This window comes from Ctenopharyngodon idella, chromosome 13, assembly GCF_019924925.1.
Source record: "Ctenopharyngodon idella isolate HZGC_01 chromosome 13, HZGC01, whole genome shotgun sequence".
Taxonomy (NCBI): Eukaryota; Metazoa; Chordata; class Actinopteri; order Cypriniformes; family Xenocyprididae; genus Ctenopharyngodon; species Ctenopharyngodon idella.
The window spans coordinates 18,475,001-18,500,751 of NC_067232.1; the positions used below are offsets into that span (position 1 = coordinate 18,475,001).

General features: G+C 38.4%; 3 protein-coding genes across 9 annotated transcripts in view; 2 read left to right on the plus strand and 1 right to left on the minus strand.

Moving 5' to 3' along the window:
* Positions 1-8,624, plus strand: part of tarbp1 (TAR (HIV-1) RNA binding protein 1) — a 24,998-nt gene extending 16,374 nt beyond the window's left edge. For all 4 annotated transcript variants that reach the window (XM_051917578.1, XM_051917579.1, XM_051917580.1 and 1 more), the window contains exons 21-29: positions 536-688; positions 1,287-1,373; positions 1,463-1,665; positions 2,523-2,604; positions 2,718-2,889; positions 4,142-4,321; positions 5,239-5,363; positions 5,792-5,928; positions 8,138-8,624. In XM_051917578.1, the coding sequence (XP_051773538.1) occupies positions 536-688; positions 1,287-1,373; positions 1,463-1,665; positions 2,523-2,604; positions 2,718-2,889; positions 4,142-4,321; positions 5,239-5,363; positions 5,792-5,928; positions 8,138-8,309 (1,311 nt within the window). In that variant the 3' untranslated portion in view covers positions 8,310-8,624. The remainder of the gene's footprint in view (positions 1-535; positions 689-1,286; positions 1,374-1,462; positions 1,666-2,522; positions 2,605-2,717; positions 2,890-4,141; positions 4,322-5,238; positions 5,364-5,791; positions 5,929-8,137) is intronic.
* A 149-nt stretch (positions 8,625-8,773) lies between these two features.
* Positions 8,774-16,478, plus strand: LOC127525205 (probable G-protein coupled receptor No9). 2 transcript variants are annotated; one of them, XM_051917584.1, is made up of 4 exons: positions 8,774-8,939; positions 9,175-9,271; positions 10,316-10,476; positions 15,055-16,478. In XM_051917584.1, the coding sequence occupies exons 1-4, from the start codon at positions 8,922-8,924 to the stop codon at positions 16,324-16,326; spliced, it is 1,548 nt and encodes a 515-aa protein (XP_051773544.1). In that variant the 5' UTR covers positions 8,774-8,921; the 3' UTR covers positions 16,327-16,478. The 2 variants fall into 2 exon arrangements, with proteins under 2 accessions (XP_051773544.1, XP_051773543.1); XM_051917583.1 differs by having other exon boundaries at positions 8,774-9,271.
* A 2,753-nt stretch (positions 16,479-19,231) lies between these two features.
* slc35f3b (solute carrier family 35 member F3b) overlaps positions 19,232-25,751 on the minus strand; it is an 83,307-nt gene continuing 76,787 nt past the window's right edge. For all 3 annotated transcript variants that reach the window (XM_051915881.1, XM_051915883.1, XM_051915882.1), the window contains 3 exons: positions 22,019-22,211; positions 21,748-21,837; positions 19,232-21,645 (listed from right to left, as the gene is read on the minus strand). In XM_051915881.1, the coding sequence (XP_051771841.1) occupies positions 21,407-21,645; positions 21,748-21,837; positions 22,019-22,211 (522 nt within the window). In that variant the 3' untranslated portion in view covers positions 19,232-21,406. The remainder of the gene's footprint in view (positions 21,646-21,747; positions 21,838-22,018; positions 22,212-25,751) is intronic.

Sequence of the window (25,751 nt, forward strand, 5' to 3'; positions counted from 1 at the left end):
ACTACTTCCTTCCACCACGAATTCAAACCTCAAGTTGACAGTTTAACAGTTGAGCCCAAGCCTCCGTTACTAATTCTAAAACGTCACTTTAGAGCTAGTAACAAAGAAATGCTGAGTTGCTTCATTGAAACTTATTGTATTATGTAGAGTATTATGAGAGAGAGATCAACTAATCAAGTGCATTACCTGCATCTAGCTGATATTCTTCACGTCAAACTTATATTCATAATAACAAAATCAGTTTGAATGTCTGCTGAGGAAAGCGATATCTTTGTCTTTGTCCTTTTAACATTTAAGGGGATTTCCTATGACAGCACAGGTTAATGCATTTGTAAGTTGTCTTATAAGGTGTTGTTTTAAGTAAAAACAACATCCTTGTTTGCAACCTTGTTTCAGTCCCTTTCAATATAAGTCTTTGCTACTGAAATTAAATTTTATATATAAAAAATAAAATATCCATATGAAAATTAGTTTAATTTTTCTAACAGGTAAGACTAATATAGTCACTTCAACAATGTACTCTGTTATGTTACAGGAGTTTGTGTCGGACTGTGTGTTGAGTCACGTGTGTGAGGCCGGGTTCTGCAGTAACCAAGCATCCGTCAAGTACCTGATCGAATGGGCCCTGATCCTGATCCTCCATCAGAACCCGTCTCACATCCAGAACCTGTGGAACTGTTTCAGCCTGGTGAGTCTGAACTCATCAACACATAAACCTAAATCTAAAACCAGGCCTGAATATTTCTCATTACAAGCTCTGCAATAGGAAAAATAACTAGCTTAAACAGACAGGAGGAAATCCAACATCTGAAATATTGATCCTTTTCACATTTCTTGGTTTCTTAGAAGCGAAGTCGTCATAGTTGGGTAAACTACTATAGTGGTTAATGAGAGACTACATTAAATATTTTTTTGTGTTCCCATTTGCTCAAATAAACTCCATGATAATGTTTTCATGAATTTCAAAAAGAGGGAAAAAATAGAGAGAGATTGATAATGGCAGTCAGAAGAGAGAAAGATGTGAATTTTACCATCACTCCCATAGCTGCTGTATTAGAAACACCCTCACAGCAGCATTAACTTGTTTTTTGTAATTTGAAGCAAAAGTAATATAATACAAAGTATATTGTTATAAATGTACATAAAAATTGTTAAAAATGTAAATATAAAAAACTTTGCAGGACTTACAATGCTGTGACATCTGTGAAAAGGGTCCATTGCACATAGCAGCTTGGGCTATGTAGATATGTTGATTTTCTTGTAAATCATGCAATTCTGTTTTGCAGGATCATGAGAAGACAAAAACAAGCATTCGCACTTTTCTCTCTGTCCTCATGCACATGAACGTCCTCCTCCCAAAACTGCAAGATAAGGTGCAGTTTCATCATTTGAATCTGATTTCTTCCTCTGCAAACAGGAAGAAATCAACATTTTCTGCATTTATTTCTGGTGTTTCTCTCAGGAGGTACAGTGGCGTAGAGCAGTGGAGTTGAGCCTGCAGTGGTGTTTCAGTCATAACTTCAGCGTCCGTCTGTATGCCCTGCTCGCCCTTAAGAGGGTGTGGGAGCTGGAGGACGCCCGTGTCCACACGGAGGAAAATCTGGGCGGGCTGACCACAGTTGTCCAAGCTTGTTTACAACAGGCTGAAGCCATGCAGAACACCGGGTGAGAAAAGATTCACTCATTAACCCTATAAAGCTTGCTGTATCATATTTGATTCATGAATTTCTAAGGCCTCTAAATTATCAACATGATCAGAACTTTGCTGAAAAACATGATGTGCTTTAATCTTATACATTCTGATGCCATCTGATGTCTGATTGATAGTTTATACTTTTTTAGCAAGTAAAAGGCCTTTTAGTATAACTGTAAAAATGTCAGTTGTGGTACATGTGTCTTTTTGCTGTGAAATCTTTATTGGTTTTTGTAAGAACTTTTTCATTATTTCAAGATAAACTCTTACTGGATTGAAGCAAATCAGGTTTACTTGATTATCCATGCATTATGATCATGTTAAAATGTATCAAATATGATACATCAGGCTTTTGAGGAACGTATATCAGTCATCAATGTATATGAATCGTATGTTTCCCCCCCACAATGAAAACATGTTATTTATACGACATATTATTGGGGGATATAGAGTGACAACTGATATTTATAAGCATTTTATGCAAGTCGTCTGCTGCTATACTGTTATACAGCTCTCACTGATTTACATTAAAATCTATCAGAATTGTTATCTTACTTTATGGCCATATAAATATCAGCAACTGCACTAAATTGCATATTTTTGCATAGTTTGGGCCTCTGAATAAAACTGCTATGTTTTTTCCTCCTTGAATATGAGCTCCATACCTGCTTTACAGGGTTTAATATAACTACCAGAATCCAGAATTATAGCAACAAATTTTAGGACTGGTATTGTAGGACTGGTTTTTCTCATAGATTCTCATAAGAAACCTGGAGATATCAGGGACTTTTAAAACTTGTTTCTTCCACCCCCCACCCCCACCCCACAGAAATGCAACGAAAAATTGGTCTAGAATCCAGGAACATTTCTTCTTCAGTGCTTTCCACCCAATCAGGGATTACAGTGTTGAGGTGAGATCTCTCTCTGTCTCCCTCACACACACACGCACACCTTTTTTCTGTGTATAATCTGATTTGTTCTGTGCTGTTATAATCCAGCAGCATCACATTCTCTGCTTCCCCAGACAATATTCCAGACCTTTCCCAGCCTCTCAGAGTTGGCAGAAGATGAGTGGATTCCACTGTGGAAATTTGAGAGTTTTGTTGTCTTCCCGATATGCACTGCCCTGCCATTGAAGAACCATGCGAGTGATCTTGGTGAACTCCAGCCTAGTGACTGGATCCAGCAGGACAAAGGTAATCACCACATGAGGGCAGCAGAGAGCAGGAACCACACCACATTTATGAAAACCATGAGAATCTGAGAATCTTCAGTTATTTTCAGTAGGGATGCACCTATACCATTTTATTTTTTTAAGGACTGAGTACGAGTACCAATATTTTTTTTTTCTGGTGCTCACTGATACCGATGCCTATACATTTATTAATTTTTTTTTTTTTTGGTGATGAGGCAGTTTTCCAATAATAACATAGTGAGACTAATGAATGTAGGACAGATTCTTTATTATTACTCCAATGAAAAAAGTAATAATTTTTATGTGCTTGTCACAAACTTAAAGCACAAATTTCATTGTCCAATAACCTTCAAAGGGCATAATTACCAAAGTCATAATAAAAAACAAAATAAAAATAAAAATCGTCTTTTTTTTTTAACCTGCCTTTCAAGAAGTGCTAAACAAATATTACAGAACAAATGTGTGTGTGTGTGTGTGTGTGTGTATATATGTGTGTATATATGTGTGTATATATATATATATATATATATATATATATATATATATATATATATATATATACACATACATTCATTCAACATCTTTTGTTGTTTTACAAACTTTAATGACAGACAATTATTTAATTGGGCTACTGTCATTTTAAGACCGAATCCATGGATACTGACACGTATTATTTTCACCCATCTATTTACGTCCACTTAACCCATAACCGACTGTATTTACGTGAGATACTCCACATGATGGACATTTTGACAACTATTTGTGCATTTGACCATTCAGGTGCAAGGAAAACTGATCGTGCGCTGTCTGAGAGAACTGTGATTGTGCGCAAGAAAAAGAAAGAGAGAGTGCTTCTGGTCTGTGTCATTCAGCGTGTGGACTGTCGTCATTAATTTTGAAGTAATTCCACACCCCTGAGGCTGACGTTGTTTCTGCTGCTGCCGCCGGTGTCTCTGTGCACGGAAAATTTGTTAGTTATGTCATGTGGGGTATCGGTCTTTGGTATCGGAGGTATTTTTACGAGTACGAGTACAAGTACATGAACGTGTTAAACTGAAAAAATGAATCGCATGCGTTAACACGTTAATTTTGCCAGCACTAGTTATTTCCCTTGTTTCAATCAATGTTAGGGATGTGGGATTTCTCTGTCTTGTCAGCTCTAATGTTCAGCACCAGCTAATTTGTTATAAGAAGGGCAAAATCATTACAGTGTGAAATGTTAAGCACACTTAAAAATGTTGTATGTCTAATAGGTGATTTGGAGCAGGAAGAGCGCTGGGCAGAAGTTCAGAAGAAAATCACCCCGTGGAAGCTGAGTGTCCAGGAGCAGGAGCCTGAGCTCATTGCCCAGCAGAGGGCAGTACGCCTGGGCAAACTCACCAGCAGCCTCCTGGTGGTCGCATCGCTCATAGACAAGCCCACCAATCTGGGCGGTAAGACAAATAGACAAATTAATGATGGTAATATTATATAGTAGAAGGGGTCAGTTAAATTATTTATGATGACTAAACCATAATCAAATGAAATAAACAAATGTTGAACTGCTATTATTGAATGCCTTACAAATGTATTTTTTTAGGATAATTACTGTTCTTTTCAATAACTGGCATCTTGCACTAATTTTTTTATTTAAATGAATAATATTTAAGGTTAAAAATGCACTTTTATGAAAAGTGGAATCTTGCACTTAGTTTTTTAACATTATTGTTATTATTATATTATTCCTTTCAATAAAAAAAATAATGTGCAAGATGCCACTTTTCATAAAAGTGCTTTTTTTTTATTGAATGCATCCTGCGATGGTCTTCATTGTTCTTGCTGTGACAGATATTGCAGTGTCTCACACTGTTTTCATTACTTTTGGTCTTTGTTTTCTTCTGAATGCCATCATTGCAACTACAACAGAGAAATTCAACACACATCTTCCCTTCTGAATCACCCAACAAATCTGTTTTAAAACAATCTCATAAAAGGCTCATTCATCACATTCAAACATTCTGCACAAGCCGGTTATTGTTAGTTTGATAGGCATATGGTTTTCATTCATGCAGTTTTATCTCAGTCACATTCTATGAATAAATATTGACGTGCTACGTTGCATTTAATAAGACTGAGACTGTGTTATTTATTTGATCAAAAATACAGTAAAAACATTAATATTGTGAAATTATTGTAATTGAAATTATTGTATTGAAATTAACTGTTTTCTATTTTACTATATTTTAAAATGTAATTTATTCCTGTGATGACAAAGCTGAATTTTCAGGATCATTACTCCAGTCTTCAGTATCCTTCAGAAACCATCCATGCATCCAAAACTAAACCACAAGTGTTTGTGTGTCTGTTCCAGGCCTGTGCAGGACGTGTGAGATCTTTGGGGCTAAAGCTCTGGTTCTGGACAGTTTGCGACACATTAATGATAAACAGTTCCAGGCGCTCAGTGTGTCTTCAGAGTTGTGGCTGCCAATGGTTGAGGTGCGTTTTTATTACTGGCCACATACAGATTTTTTTGTTTGTTTAGTCAGTCATTTCTGCTCAGTTTATTTTTAAGCCTTTTTGACATAAATATATCTGTTGCTCAAAACCAATCCGAATTGCAAAAATAGTTACTCTTCAAAACAATTGTGATTCCATTTGGTTGTACTAGTGGTGCAGAAATGACACACTGCAGCTTTAAAGAAATCGTTATATTTTCCTATTTCCTCTGAATGTGGGCTGAAACAAGCCTAGAGATGTTATTCATCATAATCATGCATTACATCAGCTAAATACGCACACTACACAAAACCATCAGAAGCTCGGTTTGTGGGGCGAAATGTAGAATATGAGCATTACGTTGATTGAATCTGTCATGATTAATGAAGCCATTCAGAAATCTCAAGTTATCTGCCTTCATTTTCCAGGTGAAGCCTGCAGAGTTGTCAGATTACCTGCAGCTGAAGAAGAGAGAGGGATACTGGGTAATAGGTGTAGAGCAAACATCCAACAGCCAGAGTTTACAAGATTACACTTTTCCTGAGAGAAGCCTTCTTTTACTCGGGTAAACCAACACCTCCAACTTACCACCCAGATTCTGTCTATGTGCAGTGGCCTCAAAAAGTGTTTGAACACCTCAGCCACACTGAAAAAAAATATATGAATTTCAGTCATATTAACAAATGTTCTAAAAGAGTAACTACAGAAATGTTTGACAACCACATTTTGATATTTTGTTTTTGTTTTGATATGTACAGCAAAGTTATTTATACACTTTTAAGGATCAATGACCCTGATAATTAACTGATGACTGAGATGATGAAAAGGAAACATCTTTTAAAAATGTAGTTAGACGCAGAGCCGTAGCACAATCAAAACAATGTTCTTTCGTTGCGGTTCCGTTTTTTTTTTTTTTTTTTTTTAACCACTAGAGGGCCAAAAGTTACATAGTGTACCTTTTAAAATGAATGATTTTAAACATCCAGTTATTACAACTGTCATGTTTGTTTTATACATCTTGAAAAACATTATTGACCCTTAATTGTTCAAATACATTTTGAGGCCATTGTACATAAACACGGTGATCTCTTTTGATTACTTGTTATAATCAGCAGGATTGTCTTTGTGAAGGGATGTGAAAATAGAAACGTTTCAGTGTGCGCTGACAGTGCAGTTAAACGTTATGAGGCTAATTGATGTGTCTCTCCCTGTGAGATTTCCTCACCTGAATGCTGCTGGAGAGAGAGAAGCATGTCCTGACATGCCGAGCGCTCATCAGCAAAACCACCCAACATAAATGCACAATTTACACATACAACAAGCATCAACCATCATTCATTTCATCATTCAGTCTTAATTTAATTTAATTTTAATTTAATTTAATGCACAATTTAACAAGCATCAACTATCATTCAGTCTGAGATCAGTGATGTAGCAGCTTCAATGTTTTTATTTTATTTTATGCAGTTTATCATGCAGCAACCATCACTCAGTCTGAGAGAAGTGCTCTAACACCTTCAGTGTTTGTCAAAACTGAGCAATAAAGGAACAGAATCTCACATTTTACAGCAGCTGTGGATGCACTACTAGGACATTTAATTTTAAATCCACTTTGCAATGGTTTCTTTTTTATAAATGTATAAAATTTGAAATAAACCCCCAAAAGTTGGCCATATGTTTATAAGCAACCTGTCATGCTGTTTGTGTTGCGAAACTGCACTGATACAGTATTTTAATCACAATTAGGGTGTGTTTGCAAGAATGAACGAGTGTACATGTGTTTGTTTGGTTTTCATGATTTGTCTTACTGCATCACTTATCTTAGAGGCAATAAAGCCACCTGATGTTTCCTGCACAGCAGGTGTGAGAATCACTGCATTATAATGCCTGATTATCTCGCTGATGCAAAGCTATTGAGCAGCAGTTTAAGACAGACTTATTATTTAAAAGCTTGGTTTATTAGTTCAATCAGCACCTGTACATGTTTCATCTGACCTCATCAGCAGGCCTAGATGAAATTACAAACTTTGTTTGTTTTTCACATTTTCTGCATTTTTACAGAATGCATTTAAATACCATGTAAATATTACTTTATTTTATAAGGTAATATATGCTGGTGTTGGCGTACTCCTATATTTACAGAATGTATTTAAAGACCATGTCATTTAATTTTATTTTTAACTATTTATTTATTTTTTTAGATTTTTTTTTATTTTATTTAAGGTATGCTAATGCTAAATGCTATGTGCTGAATCGTTTTCAGTAGATATACACATTCAAATTTACAGTCTTTCTCTTTAAGGAAAGTGAAGCAAAAATACTGATGGCTGATCTTGTCCGGAGAGGCATATGTTCATTTTTGTCCAGTATAATGATAAATAGCAAATAGCATATTATGTCCATGTGTCAGTCAAAGGAAACACAGGAACCAAAAATTCACTTGTCATGTAATTTCCTTTGAGACATTAAACATGGTAAATGTTTAAACAGAGACTGCTGAGAAAGCAAATTAGTCAATTACTGGTCAAATTAACCAAAATAAACATGCTAGGGGATGTGTAGAACTGTGAACGACGGGTGGAAATCAGCTGAGCTTCCCGTGGAGTTTTGCGGGTGCCGATTCTTTGTGGGTCTGCTCATTGGCTTAAAATTACCATTTTAAACTCATTATCTTGACTTGAACATTACATTAGAGACCTTAGTATTCCATCGTAAATTAATTTATTAATTCTGCCTGGTGCATGACTCTAAAGTGTCTGTTTGTCTCTGAACAGTAATGAAAGGGAAGGCATTCCTGCAAACCTGCTGCAGCTGGTGGATGTGTGTGTGGAGATTCCTCAGCACGGTGTTACCCGCTCCCTCAACGTGCACGTGAGCGCCGCCCTGCTGGTGTGGGAATATACACGCCAGCATTTAGGACAAAACCCCGCAGCCCCTCTGTGCTGAATTTACGGAGCAGTCTTCTGTGTTTTAGCAGAAAACATCTGTCAGGATTTGGAAGATGTTGCATTTTACACCATTTTGACAAGACTCCCCAAATTTTATTAGGATGTTGGAAAACCGTTTCATTCATGTTTAAATATGGCATCTATCCACACTACCATCTGCTGTTCCTTTTCCTTCCCTTTGAGTTCTTTTATTTTTCACTCTGTATTGACATTTAAATGTGATGTTTGATGAATTTGTGTTTTATCTTGTATTTTAAGATAAATATTTTAATATTGCTTTGAATTTAGGTTAAATAAACTTGTCACAAAATGACTAGGTTAATATTTAATTCATATTTACACATCATATTTGTTCTCACACATTTAGCATTGAAAACACAATGCAAAAAGTCTCAATTAATTACATCCATAGCCATTGTAAACCCTTGAGAAACTAAGCATCTGTTTAAATAGGCTATTCAAATGAGCCTCATATTCAAGCGGTCTGTTTTCTCTTGCTGTGTAATTCACAAGTCAAGCGTTTGATTTTCCATGTTGTCATCACTGTAGATAAACTGATGAAGGGACCCTGGAGATACTAAAACTGCACTGTCAGGTGCTCACAGGGCAAATGAAGAACCAGAGAGGAGTAAGAAGCAAACTGTCTGCTTTAACTGTAGATGAGTTATTGTTTTGATACAGTAATATATTCTTAAATAAGCTTTTTTATATTATTATGGAAGACGTGTTTTTTTAAAAACCGTAAATGGCCAGGTTGCTTGTGACGCACATGCGGTCAGGATATCGTACTTAATCAGACTGATTGTTTTTAAATGGAGTCCTCGGCTCACGAGTGGTTTGATTCGGATGAGTCTGAGTTTCAGATGCAGACTGCACTGAGGAACTCAACGGTTCTGTCGCCTCGAGCGCGTCTGGTGCTGGAGACTCTGATGGTGCTGATGAGTCTGGCTGCAGTGACGGGTGAGCGAATGTCAGAGATGTCATGTGAACATGAGAAAGTTTTGCATTTGATGTTACTATATACATATCTGGAATTATTATGGTATAAGATCAAATAATTTGTGTATTAGCTGTAACGTGGAAAAAGAATATTTTAAAAGAAAATGTTTTCTTGTGAATATTGTTTTAATTGGTATTTAAAACAATGCTAATAAAATCTATAGCCCTGATTACATCATCCTGTAGGATATAACCGATTTGGTGGAAAACAACAGCTGAAACATCAGCAAGAATAAGCAATCAATTTGATGCATTTTGTGGCATTATGTGTTATTGCCTCTCTAAAACATTCCACCCTGTTAGATAAATTACAGAAATTAGTATGATAATTTTAGAATTTCAAAAGAGGATTGCAAAAAAACCCCTTCTTAATCTTTTTTTTTTTTTTACCCAGTACAATTCTAAACATCCTCAAAATTACTTGAAATAAATATTTGCAAAAAAAAAAAAAAAAAAAAAAAAGATACCAAGACCTGTTTTCAGAGATTAAAAATTAAGGATTTTTTTTTTTCCTCCATGGCATTTTTTAGTTATACAGAACTCATAATGCGCTGCATAACAGGAATGACCCACTACATTATATAATAGTATATAGATCATTGGTTCATGTTTGTTCAAATGCTCACAATTCTCATGAAACTTAGTTCATATATGGATATATATTTAAATACTGATCTAATATGTTTTATATAAATTGTTACTTAATGCCATAGCATTTAAAGGGGTGATGTCATGAAAAATAGAAATAAATTACATCAAATCAAACTGAAAACACTTTAAAAAACTATTGAAACTAAACTGCTAAATCATTGCAGACATCTGTGCTTTTGTGACATCACACCCATGAATACATTAACACAAGCTATAAAAATATTAAATGAAAATTTGACATTAACATGATTTATTTTTTCCCTGACTATTATATTTTATTATTTTATAATAGAACTTTTACAAAATTCATATAAAATGTATTTAATCTGTTGTGCTTTTGTTCTTTCTTGCCAGGAAACATTCTGGTCATTGTAATTGTGGCAGCCACAAAAGCCTTCCACACTGTGACCTCTGTCCTGATCATTAATCTGGCCATTAGCGATTTCCTAGTGGGAATAGGCGTCATGCCATTTGTGGCGGTTTCCATTATGAACAACGGATGGGTCAACTACAATGTTAGTTCATAATGCTTTACATCCAACATTTATAACTTAAAGGTGAAGTGTGCGATGTCTGAACCATAGCGACACCAAACGGAATCGCAAAAGTTTCCACCATCTGCCATTGGTCGACCAAACCATTAGTCCCATCCCCAAACTCAAGCCATTGGTTGAATTAAGGTCCATTAAGGCTTAAGGCCTTCATAATAAAAACAATAACAATAACTATATTAACATCTACACCAATAGATGATAACGTTCTTTTTATAATATGTGCATGCCGCAGTTTTAAATGCTTGGAGCTCTTTAAAGTCTGGTGGATTCTGATTGGCTGTCAATGTTTTTATCATTCATCAGCTGTAAAAAATCTTGATGAAAGTGAATCCAATTATACCATTCCTCTGTTATAGTTGTGGTGTGGACTTCACTATTTTCTCAGAGCTGAAGCCTGTTCACCCCAATAATTGTAACTATAATAATAACGTCTCGGTTACATATGTAACCTTGCCTGTAGCCATTGCTATGGGAACACCTTCGGTGTGACGAGTGTCTGAAGCCCTTATTCCATCACTCCATTTTATTGTCCAGTGGCGCTTAGCACTGCCCCGAGAAATATGTCATGTAGCTCATATCAGCGTGCTATGCGCAATTTCATCAGATTTCTATGTACGAAGAAAGCACTTATCGAAAGGTATGGGAAAGGCCGGTAACACAGCGTCTCGTTCCTTATACAGGGAACCGAAGTTACATACGTAACCGAGACGTTCCCTTTCATAGGTTCACTCAACGCTGTGTAGCCGTCGCTATGGGAACGATGTACCATAGCGCCTTCCCGTACCTGAGGATAGCTGGAAGACCAAGGAAAAAGTCTGCTCAAGCAGAGAGGCAAAAAGCTTCCACTTAAGGCATATAGGCACCTTGTAGAGGGGGCTCTAGAGTTAAGAATAGTGTCTGCAATCTCAGCCGAGAGACCAGAACACATTAATGCCCTCCGCTCAGGGGGAAGGCATAAAATCTGGTCCTGGGCCACTCCTGAGCCAGAGCATCCACTCCCAGAGGCGACAAAGGAGACAGGGAGAACCAGCGCAGGCAATGCGTAATTATGCTCGACGCAAACAAATCCACTTCCACTCGGCCGAACCTCTGCCATATGTGGCACACCACTTGAGGGTGTAGCATCCTTGGTCCGCACTCAAAAAAGGACGCCTCGCCAGCCTGCACAGGAGGTGAGAATGTAGTTCTCCTTGGCGATTCAGGTACGAGACCACAGTCATGTTGTCCATCCTGACCAGTATGTGACAACCCCTCAAATAGGGTAAGAACTGTTTGAGTGCCAGAAACACTGCCAGCATCTCCAAACTATTATGTCCATGATGCACCTCTTTCCAAACTCCCAAAAGTCAGGTGGCCCTAATAGACTGCTCCCCAGCCCGTGAGGGATGTGTCTGTCGTGAAAGTTTTGCGACGACAAAATGCCCCTAGCTGGACTCCGCGAAGGAGTGGGAGCCTCATCCACGGGCGCAAGCGTGAAAGCCTCTGCGCTTAATCATGACTCTGCAGAGAGGGTGGCAGTGAGGCGAGATTCCTTGGCTCTTGATCCACTGCTGGAATGGTCTCGTGGAGCTAGCCCAACTGAACCACAGGGGACACTGCTGCCATAATACCTGTCAGACTGTGTCATAAATGTACGTGGACTTAATGTCCTGTTCTGAACCGGATCAGGTAGCTTTGTAATGACTGAACGTCTGTGATACTGACGTGCCGACATCATGCAAGAATCCAAGTCCAAAACACACTCCTATGAAGGTTTACGCATAATCCCAGACTCCTCAATGATCGAGTATGAATCTCAATGAGCTACTCCTGAACCCTGTGATTGAGCTAATACTGTATCAGCCAATCATCCAAGTAATTCAAAATTCGGACACCCTGGAGCCCTGATGCACATCCATACCTAGTCTGACTGGAAGAACGCAGTATTGTCAAGCTTTGTTTCAAAAGCCTTCCTGTGTATCTTGACAATCTGGATGTGGAAGTACGTATCCTTAGATTGATGGTCACAAACCAATCTTCGGTTCGGATTGAGACAAGATGGACTTCAACGTCAGCATCTTGAATTTGCTTACTCCGAGTGCAAGAGTCCACATTGGTCCACATTGGACGCAAAGCAGGGTATTTCATAAAAGTGACGGCATTTCTTCCAAAACGGGTGGTCACCGTAGATGGTGGATGGTGTAACCATACAACAGACTGATCCTCCCGCATGAGGCCCCGAGATACCCTGAGTGGCAGGAAAAATCTCTGAAACAAGAAACCATCAGATTATTCGATCGGACAAGTGATCGCCAACTGCAGAAGTGGGAGCTTGGATGCCGACATAGACCCTGCGCACACGGACTTAGGGCTATCTTCTCGGACTCCGAAAGCTAAGGCATGGAGAACAGTCAAAATTGGTCCGAAACGCAACAAGCGGCGAAACAGCTGACAGAGATGCAAACACACTTAAAGGTTGCCATAGGATGTTAGTCTTAAGTGCAAACACATTCATGCAAAAGTTCCAGCTCAATGCAACAGCAGAGCTGACAAGAACAGAGTAATTAGTCATGCAAATCACTGTTTGGTAGCACGAAGCGCCAAACATTTATAGTGCACGATAATGCATGCTGCAGCACATAAATGCAGTCAGTCATGTGAAGCGAGTGCTGGTAGCATAAGCGCCGCATCGTTCACATGAAGTGAGGCTGACCATGGTGAGCACTAAAATAGCTTGACATAAGAAAAGTTTCTCTCACACGTGAACTCATTCACACAATTGTTCAGCTCAATGCATTTCGAGTTGGCTGACAAGAATAGAGTAATTAGTCATGCAAATAGTTGCACAATAAATATGTGCTGCAGAACTCCTCAGAGCCAGCTCATAGAAACAGCCAGTCGCATGAGCGAGTGCTTGGTAGCATAAGCGCCAAAACAATTGCACAAAAGGAAGCTGATGACAGTAAAATAGTTGTCCCATTGACCAAATTGCCACTATCAGGCATGAGAAAACAGAGAGAGAGAGAGAGAGAGAGAGAGAGGTTTGCCCTCTTTCTATTTTCTCATGCCTGATAGCGGCAATTTGGTCAATGGGACAGTCTGCTCACTCTGCAGCCTGAAGCCACTATGGCATGTTGTGTAAACAGCTTGCCATAGGAAATTACTCTTAATACGTGAACTCATCCACTCATTTGTTCCAGCTCAAAGCAGCAGTGGAGCTGAAAGATGTAGTAATTAGTCAGGCAGACTAATGCTTGGTAGCATGAAGTGCCAAAACCATAGTGCACAACAAAATGTCTGCTGCAGAACTCCTCGGAGTCCGCGCCTATAAGAAGCTAAGCGCCAAATCAAATGCATGTGGCTGCATTAATGCCTCTCGCGCTGTTTAATACACATGAGAATCACTTCCAGGGAAGGGAAAGAGCAAAAAGGGAAATATCTGTAAGCTCGGCCCTTAAACCCTACAGCGTCACAACATCCAATAACTCGTTACAGGATGGAGAATATACAAATCGCCATACAAATTGCCTACAAGCTCCTCAGAGGCAGAGGCCGCTGTAGAGTACACATCATCTGGTCTGCAGCTGAAAGAATCGATTCACGAGCTTCCGGAGCAGGAATGAGATATTGATTAAACCACGGGACTCACAAAGCAGTCCTCTGTAGAACACGTGATCGCTCATTCTCCATACACTCGGGCTCATCGCCGTCACCCCAAGCGTCCATCTTGTGTGGCGCCTCTGCAACACCAGAACTGGAGCAGTGGGGGGTTGAACGATAGAGAGACAATAAGGTTATACACTTTCAGAAACTCATCATGTCTGCCTGAGAGAAGTAATATACTGCTCTAAAATAGTTGACTTAGAACATGAGAATCTCTTGAGCAACAGAAGATTCGCTTCTTCCCGGAAATGAAATCGCGCGTAGCACGCTGATATGAGGTACGTGGCGTATTTCTTGGGGCGGACCTAAGCGCTACTGGCCAATAAAATGGCTTGATGTTATAAGGGCTTCAGACATTCGTCACACCAAAGATGTTTTAATAGCGACGGCTACGCAGCTTTGAGTGAAAAAGGGAACCTATGAAAGGGAACTATATTAGCGTCCACACCAGTGGATGATAATGTTCTGTTTATTATAAGCTTGTGTTGCAGTTTTGTCACCTGTTGCTTTAAATGCTCAAGCTCTTTAAAGTCAGATGGATTTTCATTGGCTGACAATGTTTTTATCGTTCATCAGCTGGAAAAAAAAAAAATTCTGAAAATGATTCCAATGGTATTGTTCCTCTGTGTTGTTTTCGTTATAATTCTATTCTCTTAGAATTAGAACATTTATTATAATTAGCTATAGTTGTCGTTATAGTTATCCTTGGTGTGAATGGGCCTCAATAGGCTGATCGACATTTTAAAGCAAACATAGCAATGGTTTGCATAAAACCACTGTTTATTTTAATATTGATAAAACATGCATCACCTTTAAGTTGACTGAAGTTACAAAATAACCTTTTGAGCACTTTAACAGATGTTTTTGCTCATTTTAAACTTTCTCTTGATCTTCCAGGATCTATGTCTGTATGTCGGCTACACATCCTCAGTCTACTGCACCGCTTCAGTTCTAACACTGGCCGCTATTGCCCTGGACCGTTACTTCTCCATTGTGGACTGCCTGCGGTACGATTCCCGCTGCACGATATGGAGAACAGGTTCGGTGGTGCTATGGATTTGGCTGCAAGCTATATTGACCAGCTGTCCTCCTCTCCTTGGTTGGAGCAACATTAGTTTTGTGGCTCCCATGTACAGCTGTGCTGTGAACTGGGCCAACAGCCCAAGCTACACAGTCATTATGGCCTCCTTATCTTTTCTTCTACCGGCTACAGTCATCCTGTTCTGCTATGTGAAGATTGTCCGTGTGGCACGATACCACGCTAGGAGGATCCACAGTTTGGAAGAACATCTCCAGCGTAACAGAACCACATCTGTCTTGAATCTACAACACTCATTCATGGACACCTACACACCATCCAGGCTGATTTACTATGTGAGTGGGAGGTTTGTGACGGATCAGTTGGATTTTCCTGATGAAGTTGTTCCAGATGCACCATCTGAGATGTCTTCCAAGCCAACTGGTGGACGTCTGCACTCTTTTATGGCTCAAATCCATAGCAGTAGCCCTCAATATCCTAGTCAACCTCAGCATCATGGAGTCCTGAGGTTGTTCCTGGTCATCGCTGCTTTTTTCTTGTGCTGGACACCCTATATTAGCGTAGCTCTGGTGCAGGCCACTGAAACCGCCCTGTCCCGGCCCAGGAGCTTCGTTCCCCCATCTGCTGTCACTTTCTCCTATTGGCTGGTGCTGTTTAATTCAGATATCAACCCGTTTCTGTATGCGCTCCTCAGCAAGCGCTTCCAAGGGGCCTTCCAGAGTTTGAGATGGAAGATCCAGGCCAGGTTGGGAAGCGTTGTGGAGAGAGTAGGAGCTGAGAGGTCTACAGGTGGAGGTGGAGGCGAGAGTGACCCCACTAACGGATTGACCCACAGTTCCACGGCGCACTCCAGAAACAACTTGGAGTCGACATACTCTTCTGTTTTCACTCTCAGCTCTCAGTTTCCCAACAGCCTCAAGGAGCAACTGAATAATGTTCTTCCGGTGTCCACTTGTTCTCGTCCTGTTTGTCATAAATGTGGTGGACAGGGAACGAGGACGGTGGACCTCTTGCAGGTCCCCTCCAAACAGCGTGAGCGGAACAGACTCCCTTATTCTGCTGCTACTGAAAAGAAACAAGCCACATTCTTTTATGGACAGATCACAGTAAGAGTGGAACATATTTGCTGAGTGTATCAGATAGAGTCCTGCATAATGGAAACAAAACTGAATGTTATTTGTATTTTGTTGGTTGTGGATTATTTTAATTGAATGTTATAAGTTCAATAAAATTTAAGTTCTATTAGGCATAAATAATTTAAATAATAATGTTGCCATAATAAGGTTGTAAAGAAAATGTTTTACAAAACTGTGAAAACAGACTTTATATATATATATATATATATATATATATATATATATATATATATATATATATATATACACACACATATATTTTATACTATATATACATATATATATATATATATATATTGTATAAAATGTGTGTGTGTGTATATATATATATATATATATATATATATATCCCTCTACCGCACTCATTATGATAAATCTATAGAAAAAAAATATTTGACTCTTTTTCTTTTCTTAGAATGGCTTAACTTGAAGTGCTGTAAAAAAAAAATTTTTGGAAAAAGATATTATTTTAAGGTACTTTATGATATGTTGCCATATGGCAACAACGTACAATAGTGGAAATAACTTAGAATAAGTGTAAGTGTATATAGTTAATATTTTTCCTCAGAAATGTTGTTTGCATTGAATCAATTGATGCTATTATAAGCTTTAGCAGTAAATATAAACAACACCTTTTACTTATTTTCCAACATCTTGTGCTTTTATTTATTCCATTCTCTTTTGCTGAATAATGCTTTATATTCTTTGAATTTCATTACGTTTTTCGTGAATATTATTTAAATTGCAAATGTAGACAGTTAAAAACAAATATAATACTGTTCATCATGTATCATAAAACATTGACATAAAACCAAAAACATTGCAGTTCATGAAAATTCAACATTACACAATCTTATGAGAGGAAGGTTATGAACATGAGCCCCCCATCATCCTTGAAACTTCACCTTTTTTCTGTACGAAACTTCAAAAAGCATTTTTTTTTTTTTCAGAGGTGAGACACAGGTACACATCACATTTGGTGCACTTCGCCCTAACAATACACTTACATCCACTTGCACCTGCCTTTTTGAGACACCATGGTAGGCCAGTGGTTGGTCTGTTCTAGTAGTACTGGCTGTGGGCAGGCAGGTCTCCGATGTTGATTTAATCCATAATACAAATGCCATGGCAGTCCTTAACATACGGCTAATCAACATTATATCACTAGCATTAATGTTGTTATTGCTACAGCTTAACAGACTGCAAATGACCTTTGCTAGCTAGCTAACCTAATGTCATTTCATTATTGCGCAGTGTTGCCATATGGCAACACAGACATTTTATCAATTTACCAAAAACTAATTTCATAAAAACATTTTTGAGTGGTGAATATGTCATCATAACTTACCTGAGATGATGTTAACAATTTTTTTGTGAATGTGACGTGGGCGGGTCCTTGTTTGTTACTGACGTTTTAGTTTGCTTTCAGCAACTACCGACAAGAGACGGCAGTCTGTCAGGAATCGCGCCACAGAAAAAAATTGCATGTCATGTGACTTAACCAAAGCACGTCATTGGCTAAACTAAGGTCTTCTCTTACCAACAAAAAAAACAAGAATGTTCTCTTAAAGAGACAGTGGCAAGGAAATGAACACAGAGTATGTTGCCATATGGCAACACTATGCGGTAGAGGGATATATATGTATATATATATACATATACATATATAGGAAGTGGAAGTGATTCTCAACAACATCACTGCCTGACCTCACAAATGCGCTTCTAGAAGAATGGTCAAAAATGATCATAAACACTCCTAAACCTTGTGGAAAGCCTTCCCAGAAGAGGTGGGCTAGCTCCATATTAAACCCTACGGATTAAGAACTGGATGTCTTTAAAGTTCATGTGCATGCAAAGGCAGACATCCCAAAACTTTTAACAATATAGTGTGTATATATACACACTGTGTTATATGGATCATGTTACGTATATAAATTTAAATAAAACGTTTTTAGAAATGATTATTTTTGCTTATTATTATAGCACGGGCCAGTGTTTCAGAGGGTTTTGAACAGAAAAGGTGAAGGTCATATTTGTTAAAGCACTTTAATTATTCAGTAAAAAACTGTTTTTATTTTAACTTTTAACTTGTCTAAATCTTCCTTTTTTTAAGGTGGGCCTCCTTTGTATGTGGATGAACTTGAGGTCATGCATTGCCAACATGATTTCTGTAGATTGTGGCTTGTCATGTAAAAGTTACTGAGTTTACCTGCGTTATGTGATCGTGAGTGAGCAAATTAAAAACAATTTTGTTATATTAGTCTCACACCAACTGTCTTTAAGTATACTTCCGAAACCATGTATTTCAATGTTTACTTCCTGGTCTGTGTTCTTCCATTATAGGTGCTTTATAGTAACTGCATTTTTAATTTGTACTGCCAATCATGATGATGGATCTGCCAGTTATGTTGAGGAAGTTTTCAGAGCTGTCAATCATGTTTAAAGCTTTTTATTTTCCCTCTCCATTACTATCTTCACTCTGGTCAAAAGGTGTATTGGCAAACAAAAACATGGATTAGAACATCGATTAGTACAAAAATAAAATTGCATCATGGTCTTTAAACTGTATAATCTTTGTCTTCTCTGATGCATCTTATTCTGTGTACTAAAAGACAGAAAATGACAAAATATTAAATTATTTAGCAAGACTGGCAGCTCTTATTTTGACAAAAGGTATGTTCTATTTACTAAAACGTTCCACAAATTCTTTTTATGGATATACTGAAACCCACTCCGTTGGTCTGTGAAATTAGGCATGTTCAAAAAACCATTAATTCTCAGCAAAAGTCTGTTTGATATTCATCAGTCTATAGGGCTCTGTCAAACTGACATTTTAAACAAAACAAACAGATGACAAAATGTAGTTTTACATGGTACATGTGAAAACAGACAAAGCGGATCTATTAAATGGATGTTTTAATTTATTTGTTTTGTTGTCATTTTCCTCAAATGTGATCGTAATGCATTTCAGTGTAAAAATCATTCCTTACAAAGGTTTACAATACTGTCTAGCAATAATTCCAGAGGAATACAATATTATATTTATTGTCATCATAACAATGACAATGGGAGACAGTGCTGATGAGATCCTATTGCAAATCAAAGAAAAGGCAGTGAAGCCATCATCTAGCATTTATTGGCATTTTCTGCATGCATTTTCCTGTAGAACTAATTCCCTTCCAATGGAACAGTCCGTAAGATTTAAAAAAATGCGATGCAGTGTTTAAAAAAAAAAAGTGATTTGAGTCTTATGAAGTGCAGGATGTGTTTTGTGCATGTAAAGGTGGCGTATCAGTTCTAGTCACCACCTTTTTCAAAGCACATAGTGTAGGTGCACTTTTCAGAAATGGTCATACATTCACTGGATGCACATGGCACCCTTGACGGTAACACGACTTGCTGAAGATTGCCTTTTCGGTTTGCCAGTACTGCCCCTGAAGTGTCCTCACAGTGGTTAGCATGTGACTCAGAAAAAAGTGTGATGGAAACAAAGTATAGCATCAGTATAAACAGTCTGGATGCTGTCGTTAACCTACAAAAATCTTCATCCACAGTTTAGGAGAGGAAATCCCTTTAGACCACAGATGCACCCACAGGATGGTAGAACTTTGTTTGTACAAGGAAAGCTGGACATGTGCAGTCCTCCAGCATCCCAGCCAACCTCGGCACCATGGTATCCTGAGGCTATTCCTGTTTCGTTCTTTCTCCTAGACCTTCAAGATCGCTGTTAACCAACATGAGTTCAAAAACAACTTCGTTCACAGTTTGGGAAAGGGAAATCCCTCAGATGCGCCTGTTGCAAGGTAGAACTTTGCTGTATGAGAAGACGTCCGCACAAGTTGCAGTTCTTACTGTATATAGCAATGTTTGGCACATGTTCTAATGGGCACTGGTAGTGATTTGTGCCAGTCAGAGTCATAATGTGAGCTGTAAAGTGACAGACATGTTTCTCTGAGCTCCAGAGAGAGTCTGAAGATCTGCAGGGACTCTTTATTGTGAAGACATTGGTTCATGGGTCTTGAGCAGAGGTCTCAAACTCAAACTATCTGTGGGCCAATAGCCTGGTAAAGTCCTTCATTTAGGGCCAGTTTTACATGTCGTAAATGTTTTACAACCATACATTTGAACTACATAGAGTTACTGAGGCATGGACAGAGCGATACATCTTTTCTTCATACCTAGCATAATGCTCTGCATGTTTAGTGGAGTAATAATGAGTGGAATTGTATTCTATAACTACTGCAATTTTCTTTTCTGCAACTAGCAGTGTAAGAAAAATCACAAGCTGGCTGTGACAACAATCAGGAATATTTCGATATAAAAAGACTACATAGCTATCAATCTACATATATTAAAAATATTTTTATATATATCAGACAGGCAAAATAAAGTGGCTGGAGTAGCTGTAGTGCATCAAAAATAGAAACTTCTATCCACTGAAGACTTATTGCCACAAGTGCTCCCTGTGTAAACCTGCTCCATAGTTTGAATCTAGTTTGATGTAGATGCATGTAACTCAAACTTTTTTAACTTTGAATTATTTACTGTAGATGTGCAGTGCGGTGTTTGCTTGTTTTTATTAACTGGGCTACAGTTGTTCTTTTACATTCAAGTTTTAGGCCTGTAAAAGCCATGTGGACAATAAGAAATATAAAAAATTAAATTGCAATATATAATATACATTAAATTACAACAATATATAAAATAAAAATTAAAAATTATTAATTGAAATAAAAATTAAATGTAACTAGTACAGATTTTATTTTAAAAATTTAAAAATTTAAAAAATTAAAGTCTATAAATGGATTTGTGGGCTGGATTTAAGGATAAACTTAACACTTGATGACCCAAATTTGGCCCGTAGATCGGTCGTTTGAGACCCCTGCTCTTGAGTTCCACATAAAGGCCCAAATCATTGTTCCAATCCACTTACAGTTGCAAAAAAAATAAATAAAAAATAATTATGGTAAATGATGGCCTACAAAGCCTCATTGACTGAAAAATATTAGGGAATGAATGTTCTTCCTGGCATCATCCAGTCACTAGAATAAGAATGGGAGAAGGTGAGTGTGTGTCAGTGAGAAAACGTGGACATGGAGGTCCTGGCCCGTCGGGTCCAGTTGAGTCCTGAGCTGGTTCCGGTCTCAGCCGGTTCAACAGGCTGTTCCCGCTTTCTGAGTTTGGTGCCGAGCTCAATTAAACACTGATCCCAGTCCTCCGGTAACAGCAGCATTAGGAAGCCCAGACAGATGATTAAAACAGCGATGAGCCGCACTGTGTTGAAGTGGATATCACAGGTGTAAAGGTCCACCACTGCAACACCAACAAAACACACATTTAGAGGCATCTATGAAGTTGTAATTACTGTAGACGTGTTCTTATAAAAGGAGTTTATTTTGATGAAAATGAACTCACTTGCATTGACAGGGACACTCAGCACAATGCCAAGTGAAATCAGCGTAGGGTATGTAACAGCAATGCCAAAATTCACCAGAATATTGAATGCTGTAGAAGAAGAAAATGATGAACAGTAAACTACATGTCAGTACAATTGTGTGTGTGTGTGTGTGTGTGTGTGTGGTTCTCTTAAGACAGTTATTCTAATTTTTGCACATTATAAACTTATACTATATATTAACACTATACTTATAATAATATACGTTTTTTCTGTCAGTCTTTTATTTACCTAGTAAGAGTCCAGCTACTCCACACAGGTAGGCCCAGGGAAGATCAGCTATGGATGTGAAGTACTCAACATGTGTGAAGTACAGTATAACTGGCACAAAGCTCATAAAGACAAAGTTTGCACCTCCGACAATGGTCAGAAACAGAGCCGCCTCTCCAAACTTGGCACTGCCCAAGACAAGCTTGAAAAGCACCTGAGAAAAAAAACGAACAAAAAAAGAAGACCAGGTCAGATAAGTTTCGGTTCATTTCAATAAACATTCAATGCTATTCACATTATAATATTATTTTAGCTATATACAACCCGAATTCTGAAAATGTTTTTAAATTTGAACAAAATAAAAACTAAAAGATTTTCAAAACACATGAGCCAATATTTTATTCACAATAGAACAAATTTGATGCCTGCTACAGGTCTCAAAAAAGTTGGCACGGGGGCAACAAATGGCTGGAAAAGCAAGAAATTTTGAAAAGATTCAGCTGGGAGAACATCTAGCAACTAATTAACTTAACTGATATCAGGGATTGATAAAAAGGATGTCTTAGAGAGGCAGAGTCTCTCAGAAGTAAAGATGGGCAGAGCTGTGAAAGAGTGCGCAAAAAGATTGTGGAATACTTTAAAAACAATGTTCCTCAACGTCAAATTGCAAAGGCTTTGCAAATCTCATCATCTACAGTGCATAACATTATCAAAAGATTCAGAGAAACTGGAGAAATCTCTGTGCGTAAGGGACAAGGCCGAAGACCTTTATTGGATGCCCGTGGTCTTCGGGCCCTCAGGCGACACTGCGTCACTCATCGACATGATTGTGTCAATGATATTACTAAATGGGCCCAGGAATACTTCCAGAAACCACTGTCAGTAAACACAATCTGCCGTGCCATCTGCTGATGCCAACTAAAGCTCTATCATGCAAAAAGGAAGCCATATGTGAACATGATCCAGAATAGCCGTCGTGTCCTGTGGGCCAAGGCTCATTTAAAATGGACTCTTTCAAAGTGGAAAAGTGTTCTATGGTCAGACGAGTCCAAATTTGACATTCTTGTTGGAAATCATGGACACCGTGTCCTCCGGGCTAAAGAGGAGGGAGACCTTCCAGCGTGTTATCAGCGTTCAGTTCAAAAGCCAGCATCTCTGATGGTATGGGGGTGCATAAGTGCATTGCATGTTTTGGAAGGCACTATGAATGCTGAAAGGTATATATTTATATATTTTAGAGCAACATATGCTCCTCTCCAGATGACGTCTATTTCAGGGAAGGCCTTGTGTATTTCAGCAGGACAATGCAAAACCACATACTGCAGCTATTACAACAGCATGGCTTCGTCATAGAAAAGTCCAGGTGCTGAATTGGCCTGCCTGCAGTCCAGATCTTTCACCTGTAGAGAACATTTGGTGCATCATTAAATGAAAGATGACCACGAACTTTTCAGCAGCTGGAAACCTATATCAGGCAAGAATGGGACCAAATTCCAACACCAGAACTCCAGAAACTCATAACCTCAATGCCCAGACGTCTTCAAACTGTTTTGAAAAGAAGAGGAGATGCTACACCATGGTAAACATGCCCCCGTCCTAACTATTTTGAGACCTGTAGCAGGCATCAAATTTGAAATGTGCTCATTTTGTGCCTAAAATTGTAAAATTTCTCAGTTTAAACATTTATTATGTTATCTATGTTCTATTGTGCATAAAATATTGGCTCATGTGATTTGAAAGTCTTTTAGTTTCCATTTTATTAAAATTTAAAAAAACGTCCCAACATTTCCGGAATTCGGGTTGTACACTCACCAGCCACTTTATTAGGTATACCTTTTCAACTGATCATTACCACAAACATCTAATCAGCCAATCACATGGCAGCAACTCAATGCATTTAGGTATGTAGACATGGTCAAGGGCTACGTTAACACTGTCAGTCCAAATCCCATTATTTGTGTATCATATTGGAATCTGATCTAAAATTATTGACGTCCACACTGTGTATCGCAACTGTTCAAATCCGATTTGTGGTCCATGCCACTTTTTCGTTTTTTTTTAGATTATCTGCATTGGTTTCTATGGCAATAACATAGCATTGGTAGGCATATGCCAAAAACAGCAACAATAACTGCAACACGGAGGGGTTTACAATGCAAATGTTGTCTTATTTACAACATGATAATGTCTTGCTGGACTACTGAGTCTTATGATGCAGTGGCAGATATGCAGCAGGCTGGTATGCGTTGCTTTATTCCGCGCTGTCATTTCTGCAGGTTTTAAAACATTTATATTGTTTTGTTGTTTCGTCTCTGTTATATTGTCATTATATCACCCAGCACTTTGCAACAACACAACCTTATTTCTGCCATGACTTTCAGCATGTTTCCCATAACGTTTAGCGGTTATGTTTTACGTGGTGTGAGAAAGTCACATAAATCATGCGAAATCCGATCAGAGCAGTCAGACTGAAACAGATTTCCAGAAATGCGCCACATATGAATGTAGCTCGAAACGGATTCGTAAAAAACACATTTCATGTGATTTTTGGCCATTCACACTATCTAAATCTGTTCAGATTTCAATTGGATATGCACAAAAATTAGATTTGTACTGACAGTCTGAACGTAGCCAAGATGATCTGCTGAAGTTGAGCAGATTGTCAAACAACAAATTGAGCATCACACTGGGGAAGAAAGCTGATTTAAGTGACTTCGAACGTCACGGCAACATGGTTGTTGGCTCCAGATGGGCTGGTCTGAGTATTTCAGGAACTGCTGATCTACTGGGATTTTCACTGACAACCATCTCTAGGGTTTACAGAGAATGGTTCGAAAAAGAGAACTTTGTGACACGGCACATTATCCTGTTGGAAGTAGCCATCAGAAGCAATACTCAGCAATACTCAGGTAGGCTGTGGCATTTAAATAACACTCAATCAGTACTAAGGGCCCCAATGTGTGCCAAGAAAATATCCCCCACACCATTACACCACCACCAGCCTGAAGCATTGATACAAGGCAGGATGGATCCATGCTTTCATGTTTATGCCAAATTCTGACCCTACCATCTGAATGTTGCAGCAGAAATCGAGACCAGGCAACGTATTTCCCATCTTCTATTGTCCAATTTTGGCGAGTCTGTGTGAATTGTAGCCTCAGTTTCCTGTTCTTAGCTGACAGGAGTGGCATCCGGTGTGCTCTTCTGCTGCTGTAGCCCATCTGCTTCAAGGTTCGATGTGTTCTGTGTTCAGAGATGCTCTTCTGCAGACCTCAGTTGTAACCAGTGGTTATTTGAGATACTGTTGCCTTTCTATCAGCTCAAACCAGTCTGGCCATTCTCCTCTGACCTCTGGCATCAAAAAAAGGCATTTTCACCTACAAAACTGCTGCTCACTGGATATTTTCTCTTTTTTGGATCATTCTCTGTAAACCCTAGAGATGGTTTTGTGTGAAAATCCCAGTAGATCAGCAGCTTCTGAAATACTCAGATCAGCCCATCTGGTACCGACAACCATGCCACATTCAAAGTCACTTAAATCAGCTTATTCCCCATTCTGATGCTCAGTTTGAACTTCAGCAGATCGTCTTGGCCATTTCTAAACGACTAAATGCATTAAGTTACTGCAATGTGTTTGGCAGATTAGATATTTGCGTTAACGAGCAGTTGAACAGTTTTACCTAATAAAGTGTGTGTAAAATTAAATACAGTACTGCTGATTCAGTGTTCGTTTTAATAGTTCTACTTAACATAA

Coding starts and splice junctions, on each gene's coding strand:
- LOC127525205 (XM_051917583.1), top strand. CDS start 9,124: ATGGAGTCCTCGGCTCACGAGTGGTTTGATTCGGATGAGTCTGAGTTT. Junction 9,272..10,315: donor GAGTCTGGCTGCAGTGACGG/GTGAGCGAATGT, acceptor CTTTCTTGCCAG/GAAACATTCTGGTCATTGTA. Junction 10,477..15,054: donor ACGGATGGGTCAACTACAAT/GTTAGTTCATAA, acceptor TTGATCTTCCAG/GATCTATGTCTGTATGTCGG.